The sequence below is a fragment of the Teleopsis dalmanni genome, chromosome 1, assembly GCF_002237135.1.
Source record: "Teleopsis dalmanni isolate 2A chromosome 1, ASM223713v2, whole genome shotgun sequence".
Taxonomy (NCBI): domain Eukaryota; kingdom Metazoa; phylum Arthropoda; class Insecta; order Diptera; family Diopsidae; genus Teleopsis; species Teleopsis dalmanni.
Window position 1 is genome coordinate 205,329,090 of NC_051846.1, and position 24,604 is coordinate 205,353,693.

At 27.8% G+C, this 24,604-nt stretch overlaps 2 protein-coding genes across 3 annotated transcripts in view; one reads left to right on the forward strand and one right to left on the reverse strand.

The window, feature by feature from the left end:
* Positions 1 to 16,323, reverse strand: part of LOC119671496 (glutamine-dependent NAD(+) synthetase) — a 37,435-nt gene extending 21,112 nt beyond the window's left edge. Inside the window, exon 1 of one of the 2 annotated variants that reach the window (XM_038082149.1) lies at positions 16,286 to 16,323. The gene's annotated coding sequence lies outside the window, so the exon portion shown is untranslated. Of the gene's footprint in view, positions 1 to 3,538; positions 3,618 to 16,285 lie in introns of those variants that run through there. The other variant, XM_038082150.1, reaches the window with a different exon arrangement.
* The window catches only part of LOC119667115 (cytosolic carboxypeptidase Nna1-like), a 115,896-nt gene that overhangs the window by 12,687 nt on the left and 78,605 nt on the right, over positions 1 to 24,604 (forward strand). The window contains exon 4 of the mRNA XM_038076402.1: positions 7,274 to 7,452. Within this exon, the coding sequence (XP_037932330.1) occupies positions 7,274 to 7,452 (179 nt within the window). The remainder of the gene's footprint in view (positions 1 to 7,273; positions 7,453 to 24,604) is intronic.

Sequence of the window (24,604 nt, forward strand, 5' to 3'; positions counted from 1 at the left end):
TATTCATGCTAAATAGTTGAAATAACAAATCATTCTGCTTGTTTGTATAAAATTAAAAGAGAAAATCAACAAAAAAATTTTTAATCAATTTAATCGATAGTTTTACATGTTTAAATATTAAGAAACTAATTGAAATCGTTTAATAAATAAACAATTAAAAATAAATTATATTCGATATAAATCAACTACAAAGTACAAAACAAGCGACAAAAATACAAATCACACGTCAAAGTAAACAAAAGCAGCAAAATAAGCAAAAAAAAAAAAGAAACGTTTTGCTCATTTCATTGCCGAAGCAGTGAGAATAATAAGAAAGAAAGTGATACGCAGAAAGCTCTTTTCTCTCTTGACTCAGTCCAATGACAACAACAAGAAATTAAGTTCAACAAAGTACTTTGATTTTAAAGCTTGTTTTGTTTTGATTTTGTGCAACAACAATAGTAGCAGCGGCCGTAGCAGCAGCTAGTGCAACAACAACACGCTTTTCGTAAATAGAACTTATAAGAAATTGTGCGAATATACAAGGTCAATGTTTTTTCTACATTTTTTACGGTTTAAAATTGTTTTGTGTTTTTGTTTTTGTTTTTGCTTTTGCTTTTTCTTCAAATCATGTTGAGCCAATTACAACGACTGACCCACACAAAAATTGTTCAGAATTTATTAGCCATTTTATTTTTATTGTTATTTACTTGGTCGTTATATATTCAATTTTTTATTTAAAATAAAATACTTTTTTTCTGTTTCTCAATAAGTAAATTTAATTTATGTAAATAATGTGAAAATTGTCCATTGTGACGCCAAGACATTGACTGCTCGTGTGAACAAGTAATTGTTTCATTGCCACGAAGACGATTAAATGGTCTGATTCTTTATTTATATTAAAAAAAAATTTAATTAAATGTTGGCGAAATTATATTTTTAAATTATTGTCGTATGTATTTTAAAATTATATTAGAAAAATTATTATTATAAAATTATTCTTGGTTTATATATAAAACATCTATTCAACATTGTTTATTTAAATAATTAAAAGAAATTTACAAGTTTCGATTTACCCTACGTACTAATATTATAATTTATAAACGAGCTAATTGATCATTTAAATAGAAATAAAAAAACTAATTTAACATTTTTCCGATATTTTGACTATCTTCTATAGTCATCTTCAGGGAACCTATCAAAATATATAATGTTAAATTTATAGCGAAAAATTACAAAGAAAAATGATACAATAAATACAGTAATAATAATAACAACACTAATAGATATATTAATAATCAACAATTAGCTTTCATAGTTTCAATTTTCAAGCAATGTAACACTATCAATTGTAATGAATTTTGCACACATAAACAAAATTTCATAAAAAACAGAAGACAACATTGTTGTTGATGCAAATTTATTTTTTTCGAACATAATTTAAGAAATTGCTTAGTTGCAAACAACAACAATGTACTTGTACTTCTTAACTCAATCAATTTTGAACTCAAATGTTTACATTATGTAGAAATAATTAGAAGGAAGATAGGTAATAATAATGACAGCAGCAAAATAAAATGATGGGTAAATAAAGTTCCCGTTAGTATCGAAATTGTCTGAAGAAGATCTGTTTACATAATACTAATAATAAAAATTTTAAAAAATGTAATGAAGGCTTTAACAAACTGAGCCGTTTGATTTGTTATCCTAATGCATTAATCATTGTAAGTAAGAAATTTTATTATAAGTATTTAGATTAATGTCGACTATTATAAGTTCTCGTCTTATCAATATTGTTAATTAATTTAAGTTGAATAGGTGAAATTTCAACGAAAAAAAAATTTAATAATGTCTTTAATATAAAGTTCTTTTTATGTAAAATTTAGTAAGAAAAATTCTAATGAAGCCGTACGTAACCACGTATAACATCAACAAAAATTTTGATACTACTGTAAGCTATATTTCGCTTCTTCTATGAGATCACTCGTTGCTATCCCTGCTCCTGCTAACATAGTAACAGGTAAATATTGATTTACAACCAGTTTTTGCAACGGGCAAATAGGGATTGAGCTACTTATGCTTCAAATTTATAACTACTGACTTGATACATAGAAGTAAATCGGAAGTGTCTGCCTTTACGGAATACTGGAATAGAGAACAGCATGGAGCCAGTCTCGATCAGCTCTGTCGAATCTGCAGAAATCCATGTCTACCGGTGTTCAAGGAGGAGACGCCGGAGCACCTGCTGTAGCTATGTCCAGGTTTGTCTAGAACCAGGTTTAAGCTATTGGGCGTTCTTTAACACACATGGTGATACTATATATCTAACATTAGCATTAGGCAGATATTTACATTCATGAATGGATCTGTGTACCGTAAATAACAAATACAAGGCAAGCTTTTTAAAGAACGATGAAATCAAACGATTTACAAGAAAAATAACACATCCTTTCGCATAACTCGAAATTATTACAGATAAAATAATTTGTCAATTAGGATAGAAAAAAGTACAATATTCGGAAACATTATGTGGTGCAGACTAAAATGACTTCACTAATTGAATAAGAATTGTGTTATAAATGAACCATAAGCAAATAGCCCTTTATAATTTTAATACCTTAAAAATTCCAAGTACATATCTGTAAATTATAGTCCTTTGGACATTTAAGGCGTTTGCCAATATTTCGTTTCCAATTCCGAGGTTTGCTTAAGCCCTACACTAACAGCTGAGATTTCAAGTGACAGGTGCAAAACCCTGTGTACTACCCAAATTTAAAGTCGTGTTTGTAAGACTCGCCGTACGCACTATTACTTTAATACCACGGTGTATCAGGTAACTTATTCATGCGACAACTTAAATTAAGAATGACAAGGATTACGCCGGTATTTTCCAAGCTAAATGCATTCCGACCAGTTGACTCCTAGAGGCTCGCGAGCTTATGGAGAAGTTTCGTGTGGATTCTTTTGAAACTAATGATTTAGTTTTACATAAATTTAGAAGCAGGGATCTATGCGGAATACTACGATCATAGTAGATCATTTGTTTTACAAGTGATATTAATCGATGAGACGAGATTCAGCTTATTTGATAAAGCGAATAGACGCTTCATAGAGAAATTTCTAAACTCAAACTTATACAGCTGCTTTCAGCCTAATAACTTTTGACCTAGATCAAAGCTCGACAATCATTGAAATATTATATCGATGTTATAATGTAAACATTTTAATAGTGATGTAGTTTAAATGGTGGTTTTATTATGATTGTGACTAGTATTTTTAAAATTAAAATCTTTTCCATTTAATTCTTTTGAAAATTTCGCTTTTGTGAAATCATGACTAATGTTCTCTAAAAACTGATAAGTCTTTAATACTAAACTCCATTAGTCCAAGATTAGTAATTCAAGCTAAAAATATATTAAACAATGTTTTTTTCTTAGCTTTTTTTCAAATAATAGATTTTAAGCAAGATTATTTTGAATTATTAATAACGAAAAAAACAGCATAAATTATTATAGTAAAACAAAAACAAACACAAAAATAATAATTAAATAATATGTACCAAAAAAATCGAAAATCTGGCGACCCACACAACGTCCATAGATGCCAAATAAATTGAAAAAAGACTAGCAATGCAAAAGCCGCTTGAAAAGCACAAAACTGTACAAAAACTAATTTTTTTCCTTAATTTTACGAAACTTTTGCACGAAAAAGCAAAATATTTGAGTATTTTTACGCAACTCAAAAATGAGTGAGAGAGAGAGAAACAAAGGCAAAAACAAACTCTTGCTTTCTGTGACATTTGCCACCCACGACATGTCGTTGCGCAAAGACTGCAATATCTCAGTTTTACACTCTTCCTCTCTACTCACTCACTGACTGCTTTGAATACTAATAAGCAACAAATAAGCTCTCAAAATCAAAACAATAGCAAATGTTATAACAAATGCACAAAAAAATTCTCAAAGCTTTTTCAATCAATTTTTTTTTTGTTTTTTTTTTTTGAATACTTTTTGCCACTTCTAACTGTCAACGTCGCTGCTGCTATGTGGTATGGCAAAAAATGATTTTCAGTGCAGCAAATTTTCCCGCTGATTTCAGTTATCAACAAAACGAGCAACAAAGCAGCCGTAAAGCTTGAAACGGACACGCGTACACCACTAAAGAATAAAGAAAGGCAGAACCAAACGAACGAAATTATAATTAAATTATGAAAATAATTAAAGTTTTTAGAATTTTTTAACAAAATACGTGAATTCTAAAATTTTTATAAAATATTTTTTGGCAATAAAATTAAAGTGAAATATATCAATTGATCATCATTCGTGCCACAAGTGTTAAAAATATTTTTTTTGTCACAAATTTTGTTCTTATTTATTTTCAAAAAAAATACTTAAATTGGTTTTAATTTAAATTAAAACAAATATTATTTTTTTTCACTTGTTTGTGGTCAAAAGTGTTGAAATAAATTTAAAAGTGCTTTACAACAGCAACAGTTTTTCACTGCAACAAAGTAAAATAGTCAACAGCGCGACTATTTCTGTATAGCATTTGCAGCATCTACCAACAACAACAACAACAACAACAACAACGAAGTCAGCTACTACACAACAACAAAAACTACCGTAGTTGCCACAGTCGCTGGTGGTATTTTTTTTCTTACAGTGTTCAGTGTAATTTCAATCTTTCTTCGCAAATTCTTGGTATGTTGCATCCTTTTATTCAAAATTATGTCCTTTTGTTGTTGTCTTTTACGTTGAAATGCATTTTCCTACTATCATTTATTACTCGTGCTTTGCATAGCTGTTGCAAATTGAAACAAAAGTAGCTATAATTATGGATTTACATGCATTTCCTTGCAAGGACTTCCATATTTTCTGCTTTACGAAACTTTTCAAGTGTAAAAGTTCTTATCTAGATGCAACCAATTAATTAAGGATATTGATAAAATAGTGAAGTAGTGGAAATGAATAGAAAGAACATTTCATTGCAATTGTAATAATGGACTTTAAAACTTTTCTAGATGTGAAAAGAATCAATAAGTTAAAATGTTCGGCAATTATTATAAGATAGAAAAAAAACCAACTAATTATTTTAGGGTAATCTAAAAAAATTCAATAAAAAAAATATTTTAAGTAAAGATTTAAATAGAAACTTTCATTCTTCGATAGTGTTTATAAAATGCTATATAAACTAGAAAAGTAAAAAAAATAAAAATATATTTAAAAAAAATATAAATATATTTAAAAAAAATATAATAATATTTAAAAAAAAATATAAATATATTTAAAAAACATATAAATATATTTAAAAAAATAATTAATTATTTTTAAAAAAATAAAAGTATAATGATTATCTCTTCTCTTTTTGCTTAGAACTATACATAATTTTGAAATTGCTGTTCCTGTGAACATGCGTTGTTCATAATGAACATTTAAATATTTTATTAATATCCTTCAAATTCCAAATTTGTCAAAAACAAAAATAAATTTCTCATATATATTGTTTTTTCGAATAGTTTTCCAGTAATAATATATTGCTTAAAATATGTATGTAATACTAAGCCGTTACCGTATTCCTTTAAAAGTTTAAATCCACTCAAGAGCCTCATACCAAACCGTAAATGCAAATTTTTTAAATATATATCTTAACATTATTGCAACGGAACAGGCGGTTGACCAATCTAACCGAACTTGTTCTGCGCTTTCCGATATAATAAAGCTAGTGTTTCACCAACAGCAATAGTTCAATAACAAAATCTTTAAAACGTTTTCTCCAAAGCAACAAATCACATATTATATTCCATTATTTGATGTTATCTTCTTTTAGTTTTTATGACATTAGATTTAAACGCATTTTGAACAATGCCAAGTTTAAAAAATTTTGATTTTGACATGAATATTCATCGAATTAAGTATCTTCAAATGTTAGAACTGATGTTTGAAGCACTATGTCTTTCAAATAAAAATTGTATTCTTTAAAACAGCAAGTAACTATTTAAGCTTTCTTTAGACAGAAGCATTCTTCAAAGATTTTTCAATAAAATAGTGCTCTGAACACATTCTGTGTTACTGTGATAGTCTCGCCAGACTCAGACTTCGGTACTAATCCACTGCCTATCCTCTTATAACGGTATTAGATAACATCTCTTCAAAAGACATAATGGCGTTCTTAATTGCTACTGTCCTATGGAACTTTAATCTTCAGAGGATGCAGTGACGTGGTGACAAGTTCCGAACCCGTTCTAAAATCTAGTTCACATGACATTCAATTTTAAAGTCTATTAAACCATGATAACGTTAAAAAATATTGATACCGTTAAATTTTTTTATCATTTCTCATTGACATGAATATTCATCCTTTTTATTAGCTTGGGTTATCATAGCTGTTTTGTTTGATGTTCCATCCCTTTTGTCTTTTAAATGAGAACCGTTGGTTTAAAAATAATTAAATAATTTCAAATCTTCTTGTATTTCAATTAAACTGTATTTCAGTTTTTTATTCAAGCATTCGATACTATTAAAAAAAATCACTAAAATTTAACAATATATTTCTTTTACAAGAGTTTTTTACCTCTCAAATAGCTAATTAATATATAAAAAACATATAATATATGTACTTCTCTCAAACCAATAAATTAAAAAGCTTTGATGATAAAAATTCCAGTAGACTGAAATATTCTGTGATGTTTTTTTTATCACAATTTTCAGTCTTTTATCCTTTGCAGTCTTTTGATGCGTTCATGTTCATGTCAGTATTATTAAGTATTGTCTTTGTTATCCTCTTTTTTCCTTTTTATTTTATATCCTTGGTAACGTAAAACAAAATAAATACGCCGTTAGAATATAAATAAAATAAATACAGCAGATGCTGTGATATTGATAAGGATACTCATGCAGTCATGCTGGAGATAATGAAAAAGTTATTTTTTGTCTTTCCTATTCCTGAGGTTATATTCTGTTGAAAAGTTTCCTGACATGACATTTAATTTTATTTTGATATAAAACATGGAAGCAGCAAATAGAATGAGTGAGAGAGCAGTTAAAAGATAAAGTAGAACTTAATTAAAAACTGTCAAAATAGTAGAGAAAAGACAAAAAAAAAACATACTGAAATACACCAAACGCACAATTTTTAATACCAACAACAGATACAATCATAACTGACATAAGGACATTCATTTTTATTATTTATTAAACAGCAATCAAAGATACTTGCATTTAATTTAATTAAAAATATTTCTTTTTTTTTTTTCTTTAAATCGAATTTAATATTTATTGTACAATTTTGATTATAGGTTTTTTGGGTACTTTTCTTGCTAAAGGTCTGAAAACAAATCAATTGGAGGTAAACACAGATGAAAAAACCTTGCGTCCAATTGCACGTTTGAAGGAGCCAAGAGATCTTTTCGCGCTGCCTAAGGACAAGGATAATGTTTGCTCACAGCAGGCCCCCAGATGGCCTGTGGAGTGTCAGGTAAGTTCTTTTATTTTATTATTATATATTATAAGTATTGTTATATTGCTCAAAAAGTTTCTATCCCTCGTCAATACATGTTTCATTTAAAATTGATTTTTCGCAAGTTCATGTCAAATAAAATGGATGTGATGAGTTGAGTACGTATGTGCAAACTACAAGTTGTAAAACTTTGCTTGGTACGTTTCTTTCACTTTGGTGTCTTTTTTTGGAGGGGTTCTGATTGATGATGTTTACTGATTTTCATTTTTATTTTAAGCATTTGGGCTCGCATTATGTATGGAATATTAAATTTGTTGGCTGAACCTAAAGGTTGCATAAATTTACAAGATTGATGTGTTTAGGTTGTTGTATAATGTTAAAATTTGTATCTTTTTACACAAAAGTTGCTGATTTATATGCTAGTTTATTTGCAACAAATTGAAAAATTTGTGAAGGATTGAATTTACCACATCTGAATGATAAAAATATTATATACTTAAGTTGAATTAAGTAAACATGAAAATTAAATGTTAAACATTTAAAAAGAGGTTTCAAATAATGTTACCAAAAAAAGAAATAAGTAAATTGAAATGATTAAAAACTTCAATCTTTAACACAATGGGAAAATAACAGAAGGCTTATTTATGTAGAGGTTATTACTTGATTGTCTTTTCACTAATTATTTTCTGTTTTTAAAACATTTAGTATTTAAAAGCTTAAACTATTAAATTTAGTTAGCTTTAGCCTTTCTAGTTTTATTGTTGATTTTAATACTGCAGATAAATATTGCAGATAAAAAGTATGTCAAATATGTTTATTACATACTTTCCTATTTCTATTTAAATTTGAACTTTAATTAACTAACGTTTAACTATTGTAAAAAATAAAAGTTTAATGTGGTCGCCTTTGATAGAGACTCCATAATTCTTTAATGTTATTACCTACTATTAAGAGTACGATAAACCAATTTCAAAAAATCCGCCATTACCGATAAAAGTTATATGTTTGTTTATAGTTTTCTTGTTGGCTAGGAAGAGTGGGCCATCTAACAACTCGCTTTGTTCTATCAAAGGTTCCATCTAATTCGAAAGTTATAGCAATTTTTGAACAAGTTTTGTAGTACAATTGGAACTTACTGTAGATATTATCAACTGATCGATTTAGTTTAGTTTTAGATTAATTTATTATTTGTATATGTGTCATATATATATATATATATATGTATATATATATAGTAGGGATGTTTATACAGACCATATACAGACCATATAATCTATCTGTGCTAAAAAGCACAAGATAAATGGATTTACCGATGTCCATCTTTCAAGGTACTCTTTTGTTTTTTAGCTAATTGAATATAACTTTGTATAGTTACTTTTGTGAGTCTAAACAGACGATTTGGTCGTAATGTGTAGTCTTAACATAATGACCTAAAATGAGTACAGTACTGTCAAGAGTACAGTATGGATACATGTGCTCAACTTAACGACGTATCTACTCTTCAAATGCGCAATAAATATATTGATAAGCAAGCATTTTGAGCCGAAAACTCTTGGTTAACGGTACTTTTAGGATAAATACGACAAGTTATCGTGAATTACTGTATTTTTAATATGTATCTGTATTTTACGCGGTCCAAAACTCGATAATGGGTGTCCATAAAAAATATGGAAATAAATATGAGCAAAGTCATAACCAATTATTTTTCTTACTTTCACCGTTTAGGTATAAGTATTTATATATAATCTTGAATAATTTAAATTTACTTCAAACTTCAGATCAAAGTGTAATTTTTTTTTACTTATTTGGCTATAAAAACTTATAACCACATCTGTCTATTAACAAAAATATAATGTTTAGATTATTTAACCTAAGAGTAGTAGGATGTTAAACAGAAGTATTTTTGTTAACATAATATAAACAGAACAAGTGCTTCTCTAATCATTACTTTAATTGAGATATAGTCTTTTAATTAAATAATTTTTCTTTGTATTCATCTTTGAGCTACTTATGTTATATGGTTTTAGAGTGTTTTGGTTGAGTTTTCTAATAAAAGTTCTCTTACTCGCTTGTCTAGTTTAAGCACTTGCCACAATAACAATTTCAATTAAACCTAAAATATTTAATGTTTGTTGTTTTTGGCAATTTCTTCTAAACGAAAACATTTGAACGAAACCCTAAGCAATTTTTTAGTGAATAAAACAAGTTGAAGTGGTCAGTACAGGGAAACCACATTGCAACAGCAGTAACTGCAAAATTAACTAACAAACTTTGTATTCAACGGAATTGCGAGACTAGAATGCCAACAAATATTTTCAGACCGCAACGGATGCAGCAGCAGAGAAGCGGTTTAAATTGTTTAAATATCCCTTGAGATGTTACGGTTTTAAATATGCCACCACTGTCACGACCACTTAGGGACGTAATAAAATCCTGGCAGCGGTAGAGTGCCACATTGGTCACCAACGTTTTATTTACGTTACTGCCACCGTGCCATGTAACAGTTTGCATTCTACGCTCCTGTCGTCGTTGCTAGCGCCGTTATTATGCTACGGTTCGGTTTACCGTACTGTGTGGTTACCACCAGGTAGAAATACTCCAACATTTTTTGTGGCAACAAGTGAGCTCCAAAGTTGAAATGTCGTGCAACAAAATATGTATTCGCAATAAATCAAAATTTAATAGTCATAAGTTACGGAAATATTTAGTTGGGGTTACAAAAGAGTCAAGCTAGCTTTGCGGTTTATAAATTACAAAAAGATGTGGAATCTACTAAAAACTTTTAAATTTAAATTGTTATTTCCTTATTTACTATATTTTATTTTGTTGCTTAAATAAGTGTTAAATAAGAAAATTCTTTTATAGAGAAAGGTTATTTATTTTACTTTATTTGCACAGAAAAATATCTTCTTTAAAATTATTAATTTATCTAAATAATTGCATTTATGTTGTCCTTTCCCCGATTCATTGCAACACATGAAGAAGAACTTTCAAATCTGATTTTTAACAAATTGCAGTCATAAGTTTAATGTTGGCAAACCCAGCAGCAACTGCTGCCAAAGCTAATACCGCATTCTGTTACAGCAAAGTTTGTCTTGTTTGTTGTCAGCAACAAAATCACAAAATGTACAACAAAATCTCGTTGAAAAAGTACAGCAAATAAATAGTAATTATCATTAAGTGTGAAAACTCTCACAGAAAGTGAACGTTACCACACATTCCAGTTAAATTTATTCCATTTAATACATATTTTATGTGAAATGGGATTGCTACTTACTGTGTAAAATGGTTGCTTAAAACTTGTTTCAGCATGAAACTTCTACAATTATAAATAAAAACAAAATCCATTTATTTCTTATATATGTGGTTATCTAATTTGACATAAGCAACATTAATGACTTTTGAGAATACCAAAGTAAAATAATGTCAAAGACGACTAAAACTCTTTGTGGTACCATTACTTTAAATGCTTGTCATATAAACATACATTCAACAAAACATATATATTTTAAGATAGCTAAATGGTATGGTTTATATTCACTCTATCTATGAATTAACAATTTGAGATATGATTTGAAGCTCATAACACTTTAAATTTTAACAGCTCACTTGGAAACACATGTGAACAATATGAATAATCTTTAAGTGCAGTAAGAAGAGATTATACCTAGCTAGCAGCTCTTATATTTTAGTTTTATTTTAATTGTTGAATATTTTAATAAACGTAAAATAGGAAAAATCAATCAGTAAAATAGTTTTGAGAACATAAACCCATATGTTCAATAACCTTATATATTTTTGTAATTCTCGTTGCTATATAAATGTCGCTCATACTTATCCTTAAGATTTAACGAATGTAGAATTTCTTATTCTATGCTCAGATCATATTTGTTACATTACACTAAATCACAGTATAGATACATGGTCTGCATATTATTTGGGCTTTACACTTTTTAGACCTCTAACCTGCATTGTAAAGCTATGTGTATGTTCCGAGTTAGTGCATTTGGGCACTTTTACTCTTTGATAGCTGGGGGTTTCTGCTGAGTCCCACCCATCTCACTGTCTAATTTGTGTACTCCTTATAAGCTTCTTGATCATTCAATAACTGATCTAAGATATGCGTACCGCTCTGTGCGGTTAGTGATTACTTTGAGATAAGATAGTGCTAAGTAGGGCACTATTGAGCACTTTTATTCTTATTTATATTTTTAAGGCACATTTTTATAACCATTATTTTATTTTATTTTATTTTATTTTTTCCAATACATATTTTTTACTATTATTTATGTCCGTATATATTGATTACATTTGAATTAAGTATATATTGAAAATCAATTCAAGCAATTCTATATAATATAAGCATAGGCGTATATATAAATAAGAGGAGTCTGTACATTTTTAAATCTTTTAAGTCCAAAATAAATTTCACCCTCGTTACTTTAACAATCAGTAACAATAAAAATTTTATATTTGTTAAGCAAATAATTATGCAAATATTTTTTAAGCAAAGAATCCTTTTGTGTTATCGTAACTTTTGTAAATATTTGCAAATTTATTATTTTCGCTGCTTTCACAGACTTTCACTATATAGTACATCCGTCCATTTCCTTTCGAGCTACAGAATTATTGTGTCAGTGTCATTTTTCAGCAAATACTTTTTACTGTTGAAGCTTTAATTAATGCCGCCCTAAGGCCGTATAAATGTAACCCAAAATATACTTTTTGTATAAAATTAAAAACTTTTTTCTATACAGCTCTCAGCAGCAGTTAAATACGTAAAATAAAATGACAATACTTTTCTTTGCAGAAATTTTGTTATAATTTCTTTTTTAGAAAAATGAGACCGTGACTTATTTTTTTTTCTTCCGCAAAAGTTACTAAAATATTTGTTGCTTGCTTGGTTTAACTAAAATGACATTTAAATTTAATACAAAGGCGTTAAGAAAAATAATGGCAATATTTTATAAATTTCACTCTTCTTCTATTACCACAAGCAGTCAAGTTTTATATTCGCACTGCTGAGTTTGATAATATATAACTTTGCCTTTGTTTACTTTAGTATGGCAAAAGGCATGCATAATGCTTGCTTCAGCATATGACACCCAAGGGAAAATGAGCTCTTGATTATATTATTCTTGATGCTGAAATAAAGTGAATTTACGTTCTATATTAACTAAAAGTGATAATGTTAGTTAATTGAGAAATGGCTAGATTTTTCATAATCTATGGGTGTGAAGCGTATAATAGCATTAAATGTAAAAAATAAAAGGTTCACTTGAGTAATTTATTGATTTTCTTATAACACAACGCATTGACGATCCTAAATGTTGTGTTACTCATACGCACTGTTGTACAATTTGTGAACCCAAAAGAATGAATGTAATGTTACTCATACGCACCGTTGAAAAATTTTGAGAATACAAAAGAATTACTAAGAAATTCATATAAAATCAATATTACTAACATACAATATTTCCATTAACACATTCGCAAAAAAAAAAAACATCTAAGTACATGTACATACAAATATATCTAAACCACCAACGCATCACATTCAATAACTGCTAATGGCCAACATAAATATTTGTCAGAAATGCAAAGTGCTTTGACTATTGATGGTAAGTGGGTACTACACAAACCATGCTAACCATGAGTTAGGCAACGTGTTGTGTATATAACAATACAAAAAATTCAATAAAAATTCTTTACACAATGCGAGGACTTTTCTTTATAGCAGTAGCGTCTTTTGAGATACTCCCACTGCTACGATATAAATGGAAAAGTAGAGTAAGTGGCTTTCAACAATAGCACAGCTGATAAAAATAAAAGAAAACACAAATTTCTTTATGAATTTATATACAATATTTAATACCTTTTTATGAAAGCCAGTCACAAAAAAAAAAAAAAATTAAATTGGTTTTTTTCTATAAATTCAAACATTTCTTCTTCTGGCACAAATTTTGAAGCATGTGCTTTGTGTGCTCATAGATTGCATAAAATTGAATTTCAATTCATTGCTCAGAAAAGATTTCACTTTGCTTTTGAATTATATTTCCCATTTCTAGCGCAGTAGCTCAAAAATTGTAGTAGTAAGATTTTAGCTTTTGGCACTTTTTGTTCGTATCCTTTGTACTGTGTAGTTCGTTTACTAAAAATACACAACACAGCATCCCGCGTACATCCCACGTTTTAAGCTGATTGCCTTGTAACATTTTCATTCTGTAGTGCGTATACATTTGAGGCGTGCAACGTGCAACGTGCAAGTTGACTGCATTTCCTCTTCACGCGTACAAGTGCGACTGCACACTATTTCGCGTATTTGCCTCACTTTTGTTAGATAAGTTTTTTTTTTTGGATAAAATTGGTGCACCATAAAAGTTTTGATTATTGGTGTGATTAAATGATTTATTTAACGGATGCACTTAAAATTAAAAAATTTTTATATTTTTAGTTACATTGGTGAATAAATAAATGAATAATTTTGTGCAGTAGAAGCTAGTTGTTTAAGATTATATAATTCATGATTCTAATTTGACAGCGTTGCCCTTTTTTTAATATGAACCATTTTACAACCACTGAACATGTTAATATTATGACAATTTACTTTAAAAATGGTGATAATTTTATCCACCGCCTTTTTTTTGATTTAACAACGCTGCTTACTTTAAGGTTTGCGATTTTATAATATGAATCGTTTAACAACCGCTGAACATATTAAAATCGTAGTCATCTGTTACAAAAATGGTAATGACTATTTATATTAAATTTTTTTTATTGATGAGATTTTTTTTACGCTTGGTACATATACCAAAAAACATCTAAAGTAGTCTATTTCACCCGGACAGTCTGTAACAGTCTGTTGGCTGAGATCTCAATAGTCTATCTTTGTACTAAATAGTTAACAAAAATGATCTTAAAGGGATTCAAGTTGAAGATATCTGAATAATATTCCTCTTGTGCTCTTCTTCCTGGTTACCGAAATGTGATTTCAGCGGGAAGTATTTTACAGTCTAACGGATGGCCTAGCTATAGCATAAAGTTAACGGAAATCACCTTAAAGGAATCCAGATGGAAGACATCTAAATGATGTCTCTTCTTCTAGAGGCATCTTGTGTTTTTCAGCCTGATTAGCTGAAATCAGCTGGAAGTCTTTTACAGTCTGATGACTGGGATCTTCTCAATGGCCTAGATTTGTGCAAATATGCTAACCAAAAGTAACTTAAAGGGTTTCAGATGGAAAACACTTTATATTGAAATAAAATTTTGATTAAAATCGCAAAATTAATTGTTGGAATATGATTTTTTTTATCTAAATTTCCTAATTAAATTTAAAGTTGTTTAGTAGTTAATGGTTGCTCGGTATTTCTATTTTGGATTTGGCATATTAACTGTAGTTTATTTTTCAAACCCTTTTTCATACAAACCTCCTTTTTTATACAAACTTCCATTTTTGTAGTTAAAAAGTTAAAAGTTAAACTATATACAGTTTTATTTCATTTGAAAAATCCACTCTTGACAAGCAAGTTAACGTGCAATGAACCTTTCATAAATCTCTGTCAATTTGCGAGTGGGAAGTGAAAAAAAAAAAATTCTAAAAATAAAAAAAGGCCCTACAATTTGCTTTCATTTAAACAAATGAAATTACTGAACTTAAATGGCAACACATGTACTTTGCTACTACGTAGTTTATACTACGTAGTGTCAGTGAAACACCTACACTGATACACTGAGAAGTACTACGACACATATTTTCCACTCAAGCGACCCTATACGAGGTTCTCTATTAACTTTGCATGAAGAAGCTTGTCAATATTTTGCGCAGAGTAACACAGCAACTGTTATTTTAAACTTTAACGCGCCTGTTCTAATTCAACGCGTTCATTAAAAGGAAAAGCACATAGGGCATGTAATGAAATCGCATGAAATACGGGTGTGCATTGGTAAGCATATATGTGAATACTTAATTTGTGTGCACACATACATACATTTTCTAGCGTACACGCATTTATGGTTTTACGCCTAATAAGCACAATGCATATTCACTTTAACATGTGTGTGTGTGTTTGTGTCGGTTGTGTTTTATGTTAGACTTTTAACATTTTGCACTATGGTACATTTGAACAGAAACAACAACAACAACAACAACAACAACAACACCAACAACAACAACAACAAGAAGAAGTAGGACTGTTACCATACCAAAGCGCACAAATGAAAAGGGGAAATATAAATTGTTACAGGTTTTAAGATACACTCAACTTGATACGTTTACATATGTGAGTTATACAGGGAGGCACTCGTTAGGCGTGCAGAAAAGCTATTAAGTACCTTCGCATTGTTTGATTCCATTTACACATACACACATATACACTTACCAAACAAAGATAGTTAGCAAATAGAGTATTATGTGTTGGTATTAGAGTAACAACAAACATTATTTCTTATTTTCTTTTATTTTAATTATTCCTTACAAACTAGGAAAATGGCAAAGATTGTTATATGGTTTTCATTTTTATTTTTGTTTTTGTTTTTGTTTTTATGTTTTATTATGCAGGTTAATTTCCTTATGTGCGTACATTTACTTTATGCGAACGAAGTAAGATAATGAATGTGCTTTATGTCTGTGCTACGTGTTGCAGGTCATAGCGCAAAACATTAAAATCTGAGCCATTATTTATTACTCTTTGAGCATTTTACAATGCAAATAACTCAAAATTATATTAGTACCACATAAGGTTTTTAAACAAATTTAAATTCTGTAGAAAAGTTATAATAATTTGTTAATTAAATCTTAAATCAAATTTATTTTTTATTTCAAAGAAATAAAAAAAATTTTACTCATACAAACCCTTAATAACATGTCCTTATTACACATCATTCATACCTGTAAAGTAAAATATATATAAATTAATATTGTGTCTTTATTCATATTATTTACATTTTTAATTGAAATTTTTTAAACGTGTGTTGTAATTATTATAATAGTACTTATTTTTGAGTACATCATTTTTGAGTAAATCGTTGCAATTTGCTTAAGGCACACTTGAGTGATTTTTGAGTATTAATTTTGGTGCATTAATTTTTAATGCTTGCTTCACTAGATGAATTCTGCAGATTGTAAATTCGTATACATGAGTGTGTATGCAGAAAATCAAAAGAAACATTTTGACAAGTAATTTAACATTTATTTTGGTGTTTACAAATTACATATAAATTTTTCGCTGTTTACGCTTCCGTTGTGACATTAAGAATAAAATGCCTGTCTAAATGTTAAATTTGATATACCAAAAAATTATTGAAAAATATATATTGTGCATGTGTTGGTTAACAGCATCACAGCATGAGTAATTCTAATCCTAACTTTTACTCAATTATGGCATGAACCATTTGCAACAAAATATTTTTCAAGTACAATCACTATAAAATGATATAACACTTGAATTTATAGAAAATAAATGTAGAGCAGAAGATAAATGAGGCGGAACTCTGAAAGCCATTAATTGATGCTATAAAGCAATACTGTACATTATTAATTTGTCATTAATCACTACTGCTCGTTAACGAATACTAAATTATAAGACTTTTATCTGGTGTCTTGATTAATTTAATTATTACTAAGTAACTGTAAACTGAATTGATTATGTTAATGAACTTTTTAAGATTTTAAGAATGAATGAAATTATTTCTATTCTTTTGGTACTTTAAAATTATATTAAAAGATATTGCTAAAACTCTTTATAATTCTTATTAATAAGAATTAATAAGAATAATTAATTCTTATTAATTCTTTATTCTTTAAAATTAATTTCAGGTAATTAGAACAAATCTTGTTTTTATGCACTCCCTAACTAATCATATTTATTTAATTTTCAATAAATATATGATTACTCTTACAGGATTACGGTTACATTAAGTGATTAAATTAGAAACTATACAGTTCAAATTATTAAATACAGTATTTACGATACTTCGAGATAGGTATTGTATAAATTGATAAACTATTACTTTACTATTTTGTACAAAATCCAATTTATTTGTTGCTATAACTAAATCAAGTTTTTTTTTTGTTTAAAAAGGAAAATAAAAGAGTATAAAAAGGAGATATATAAAAACTTTTATACGTCGTATACGTATATAAGTAATAAAATACGGTTATCAGTCAGGTTAGTTAAAGCAAAACTGCTGTAATTCAATGTGGAAGAGAATACTTGCAGGATACAAATCATTTTCAACGTGTGTGGCACTTTATTTTGTTGCAAATTAAGGGGAAAAATTTAGTTATTTTAATAGAATACTACTGAACCAAAATAATAAGATAAGAGAAATTAAATATTCACAAAATTATTATTAAAATATATTCAATGACTCATTTAGTAATTTTTGAGGATTACTTTTGGTGCATTAATTTTACTCAATTTTACTTAAGTGTGGCATGAGTAAGATTTAAACCTGTATTTTACAAAATTTTAGTATATCTAAAAAACTTGAGTGAAGGAAAATAAATAAAATTATTATATGCAATTAGTTTTGTTATATTCAAATTAAATTAAGCTAAAAACAATCATGGGAACAGATTTAAGTGGTGAAACTTAAGTGGAATATGAATATCTGAAATTCAAAATTAATTTTGATAATAACATAGATTTATTTATTCTAATAATAATAATTACTTTACTAAAGCAAATATTTTGTGCAATTTTATTGAATGTGGTTAGTTTAAAATTTTGCATAATTGCATGTTATTAATTTTCAATTGAAATCAAATTAATTACGTTTAAAATTTCAATTAATATTGATTTATATTATATTCAAATAAAATACTAAAAACCATATTTTCAAATAATTTATGCAAACGAATAAAATTTTACAGATGCATTTTGACATTATTTAATATTTTATTGCCACTCACACGCCATGTGGTTTTAATTGAATGTGCGTTTTAAATATTTTTTTATTATTATTGGTAAGCAAAAATATTTCAAATAGATAGAAATAATAATATAGCATACAACGTTATTTAAACTATACTATTATATATTACAATATATAATTAAACTTAGAGAAGGGTGGTTCACATCAGCACATCGCGTTATCTCGGCGGAACCAATATTTGTAACAGCATGTGTAACTCCAATAGAGCTACAAGTAGAGAAGCACCAAATAGTATATAACAAGAAGATAAAGAAGTAAAAGCACATTGGGAACAAAACATTGCGATCTGATAAGAAAGAAGGAACAATAGCACGCAAGGTGGATGGTTCAAAAGGAATTTGGGATACACATATTACTATCTCACTCAGATACTGGCTGGACATATATACTTTTGCAAATATCTTTTTCTGTACTAGGTGATACAAACCAACAGAAGAAATACAAGTCCGAATTGAACCAATAAATTCCAAAAATATAGTCGAAAACACAGAACTGGCATATACGTGTGTCAGACCTAGAAAGGAGTAGCAGGTTAAAAAAGAGAGCAGACAGCGAAAAATACAGTAAGGATCAATCAAGTCAGTTAGTTGATCAGAAGAATATGGTTTAAAACGCAACATAAAAGATACTCTTTACAAAGTCATACGAAAATAGTTGCGGGAGGGAATAGGTTTTCCATAGCGTAGGTGTTTTAGGCCGTATACTACACATTAGTATGTCAGAGAGCCGAGCACGCTATTCAAAAGAAAGCTCATCTTAAAAACTATATTTAAGAAACATTTAATTTCAATTTCTCTACTAATATGAAAATAAATAAACTATAATAAAATACTTAATATACCAAACAAAATTATATATAAAACAGTTAAAAAACATCAATAATAAAAAAAAATATGCTTTACGACTACATCTAATATTAAAATAAAATATATAAATTCATATGTGAAAATTTTATAGCACTACTAGGATGTCCTATTTCTTCAATTCATATGCATATATAAAATTTAAATTTCAATTTATTAATTTAAATGTTAACTCATTTGTAAACCTTATTTGAACTCCTCGACTATACTCGTTTACATATCCTCAATATATACCTTAATATTCTTTGAAATATATTTTCATCTGCAACAAAAAAAAAAGAAATGAAGCAATAATTGAATGGAATATATTACAAATTGAAATGGTAATAAAACAACATAAATAAGCATATAAAGACTGACAGACAGGCACCTGCCGGTTCCCTCGATCCTTTTGTTGTATTCAATAAAACCACAAAGTGCTATCGTAAAAGTGAACTGCAAATGAAAATGATATGAAAGCACCAGGAAAAAGGCGCAAACTGCCAGAATTGACTGCACCGTGCCGTTTTGATTGATTATAAGCACAAATATTTTACAGAAAGGACTAAAGGACTGCTTCTATATGCTTCATTACGACGATGTGTACTGAACAAAAGTGAAACCCAATAAAATAAAAATTTTTACGCGCTTCAATAAAACTCGCTATAGACTATAAAGTTTTATTACAAAATTATGACAAAAAACGCAGAAAAGGCAAAAAAAGCTTAAATAAAAATTTCATACTTTTATGAAAAGCGATATCACTTTACATTTTATAAGCTGTTAAAAGTTGTTATATGATATTTATTTTCAATTATGTAGGTCTTTGAAATAATTTATTTTTTTTAAAGCTTTAACTTTAATAATTTTAAATATTTCAAAAATATTTTATTTGGTAAAATTATCTGCTACATAAAAATTGTACGAATGCATTTGTTGTTAATCATAGATACTCATATGCAATTAAAATTTGTCACTTTCACATTTTCTGTAGATACATTCAAAGCACTAGTGTTGTTTACTGTGGATTTAATTTAGCACAAAAAACAAATAAACAGGCGCGCATATAAAAAACATTGTCAATGGCAATAACCTAGAAACCTACTTGACAGCTAGAGTTGAATGCTAGAATGCTAAGTAAATACAAAACTGCAGATATGTTTACATATATCCTTGCTTATTTGCAACTAATTTATTTACTAAAGCAATAAAAATGCCACTTGGCATGGTTGTCAAGGACACTTTTCAAAGACTAAGTTCATGGCAGTAGCAGTGGAAAAAAGATACTGAATGAAATGAAAATTGCAAATAAAATCTAATTTGAATTTGACTACACAAAAGGCGAAATATACTTATCGTTAAAAATTAATGCACAACATGACGTATGAGTAACAAAATATATACACGCTTTCATACTATTTAGCACTTACGGTTGAAGTAGTTCGATTTAATTTTTGTAATTAAATTAATAATAAAGAATTTTAATTATATTTCAATTTAAATAAATTTATTTAATAATGTCCTTTTAAAGTAATTTTAAACAATGTGTAAAAAATATTTATAATAGTTTAATGTAGCAGTTATTTTTTTTATAGCATCAAAGCATTTTTGCGCTTATCTAACAAAAATAATTTATTTTTTTTCTAATTTCTACTTTTTAGCAAATTATCTACTTCATTGGCGCCGCTGCCAAAAACCAACGTAACCATATTTTTCACTTTAGTACCTATTTTTTTAGCCATGTACTTTTTTTAATGTAAACATTTGCTTTGCATTTTTGGCGTTTATTCAAAAATTTGTTTAAGTCAATGAATGCAATTCTTACATGCAGTTTCCGCTTCATTTTATACTTTTAGCATACATAATAGTTTTCATTAATAATGCATATAAAAGATTTTCAAAAGTTAAGAAAGAGAGGAACTATGAACAAATTTTGCACGCTACATGGGAAGTGTTCAAGTTATATATATACGTTGTAAAAATAATATCTTTTTAATAACTCTGATATAAGTTAATTGAATTTACAGTTTATATAATATTTACTCTATGTAAATATGTTGTATATCAAATTATATATTACTTGTATGTACAATTGATTTATGACAATTTTTTGCGACAGGCAAATAAGAAGTAGGCTCATACTTTCTCAGCAGGCAGATCAATAACTACATGGCCCCTTTACTTCAAATCTAGAAACTACGACTTGATACATAAAAATAAATCTGAAGTATTTAGATTAGATACTTTAGATTTAGTATTGGACAGTATGGACGTCAGACTTGGCCAGTCTTGTCGTATCTCATGTAGTACATGTCTAGCGGTGTTCGGAAAAGCCACTAGACGCAATCGTGTGCCTCTTTCTAAGCTTGTTTAGAACCAGGCTTAAGCTGTTTGGCGTCTCTTTAACATAGACTGCCATATTTCTAATATTATCATTGATGAGACCATGTCTAAAGACGTTCGAAAAAAAGACACCAGACCAAATCGTGTGTATCTTTCTATGCTAGTTTAAAAGCAGGGTTAAGCTGTTTGGCATCTCATAAAAACACTCCGCGATATTTCTAAAGTTAGTATTGATCAGATACTTGCTTTTATAAGTGCGTACGGCTGGTTCTAATAATCCCATTGTTTATCCACTTTTACGAGTAATGTACAATTAAAACGGCTCTCTTAGTTAATTGAGGATGCTTTGTTACTCCTTTTACTTCACATACTTACTTACATATACAGACATATATGACATAAAAATATGTTTACTATATATCTGCATACACGTTATATGTAATATTTATAGTATATTCAAATTAATCAATTCATGAATTCGTACATCATTACTTTCTTTTCTATTTGTATCAATTAGAAACCTCTTTGCAGTATACCAGTATTATCCCGTCTTTTCTCTCTTTCTATGTATTATATGCAGTAAAACTTATTATAATAAAAATCTTATATGTTTACTTACATATTGATCTTAAATATAATTTACGTTAAGTACAATTTTTTGATTATTATTGTTAGGGGATGTGGCGCTGCGACCGTCGGTACTTTTGTGCCCCCTTCTGGGTTTAGGATAGGTCTCTAATCCCTGTTGCGCCGTAAGAATATATATTCTCCAGTAGCCTATTGCGTAGGGCATTGTAACAGCACATCTAAGTTTTTCTTTTGATAAGTTCATACAATCCTGGCATCTCTTATTGTTATAGGTCCCAATAAGTGATTTGAAGTGTGTTAATCCCGATATACTATCACAGCAATCCTTTTTATTCTAGTTCTCCTTTATTTTTATGAGAACAATTTTTTGATAATATTTGAATATATTGTAACTTCAATAAATATACTATACATTTCACTAAATTGTATTAAATCAAAAAAAAAACTTTACAAATATTAATTTTATATTTTTTTTTAAATTATTGGTGTCTCCTGAACATAAGTTTCCATTACAACATAATTGTACATAATTGCTTACAAGGTAAAAAAGGATAAGCAATTATTAAAATAACAGCAATTAAAAATTATTTCCAAGTATTTAATTATAGCCTTAGTTTTATTAAAAAAACATACCAACGCAGAGTTGAAAAAGTTTTGTATATCGACGTTTTTTAAACCACATGCAAATATATACATGTGTATCGCGTGTAGCACTACGTCGGTGCTGCCACATGATGACACTTTCGGTCTATCAAACCAGAAAGTGGAAAAAATAAAATAAAAACACAAAATTTGTGAATGTTAAATAAACTGTCACAAAATATTAAAAACTTGTGGTAATTTGCACTATTTTTGTTGCGGCTGTTATTCTGAAAGTTTTTTATTAGTTTTAGTTGCATGTTGCAACAATTATGAACCACAAAATTTTTTATAAATTATTTAAAAATAATTTTTATATATCTGTAGGTAGAAAGTTTTTTTTTTTTTCTAAAAAAAAAAGAAAAGAACAATTTCTTCATATGTTCTTTAAATTTTTTGTTTGATCAATTTTTATTGCACTAAATTTTTGAAATATAAATAATTTTACGATAATATGATTACACGGTAGCGGATTTAATATGAAAAGGAATTTTTGTACAAAAAAAATTAAATTATGTATTTGATATAGTATGTAAAAAACTAATGTGACAATTTAATTATTAATTAATGAATAATGATAAGTTTTATTTAACTCTGAACAATTATAAATTGCAAATCAAAATTTGTTCTATTATTTATTAAATATCTTTCGAAATCAGTTGAGTAATAAAGCTTCAAGCACTCCTTAAGTTAGTAAAAAGAGTTATGATCCTACATCCTGTTTGCTTGAAATATACATAGAAGTCAACCTCCATCTGGCATTGTAAGACACCAATAGATCCAGGCTTACGCTAACCATTAATTTAAACAAATAACCTAGTCTAATGCCTTATCCTGTTGTTACTTATTTGTTTTATTTATTTAATATTTTATTTATATTACTAAGCCAAATTATTTTTATTATAATTTTATTATTATTATAATTTTTTTATTACTATAATTTTACTATTACTATAATTTTATTATTATTATTATTTTATTATTACTATAATTTTACTATATTGGCGAGGTAGTAATTTTACTTATTAATTAAATTATTTTTATTATTAATAATTTTATTATAATAATTTTATTATTATTCTAATTTAACCAAATAACCAAATTCAATGTCTTATCCTGTTGTTAATTATTTGTTTTATTTATTTATTATTTTATTAATTCATTAAGCAAACATATATTTATTTTAATAAAGCATTAGTTGTAAAACAAATATTAATATTATCTTTTATACAAGTATAAATATTTTAGTGGTATAAAATATATAACAATTTTAGAATACTAAAACAAGTTTTAGAATACTAAAACAAGTTAGCTTTATCTCACTTTTCTCATAACATCAATTTATTAACTTTACCGTCTGCTGAAACGTTTACATGTTTTACTGCCCCCAAATTTAATAAACTAATTTTATTTGTTTTTTACAATAAACAAGATAATATAATTTGCATAAAGCATTTATCACAAATATCCTTGGTTAAGTGCTCAATTTGAAACATGACATTTTATTTACTTTTAATTTACTTTAAATGATTTTATCAAATACAAACTGCAAATAAAATATTCAAATTGTAATTTTTTAAGCTTCAGGCACATAAAAATGTTCATTTTGTATTTTATGCAATAAACAACAAACGTTTTAGAAGATATTTTAAAAGTGGCTAACCCAGCAGTAAAATAAATTTTAAACAAAAGTAAACTCTTTTTCTCTTTCTCGAAATTTCTCTCTTTCTTTCATTCTAAGTTGTTTAATTTATATCGAAGACAACAAGAATTTCGAATTTGACGTGCCTACGACTATCTGTACAACATGGCCTAACAAATCA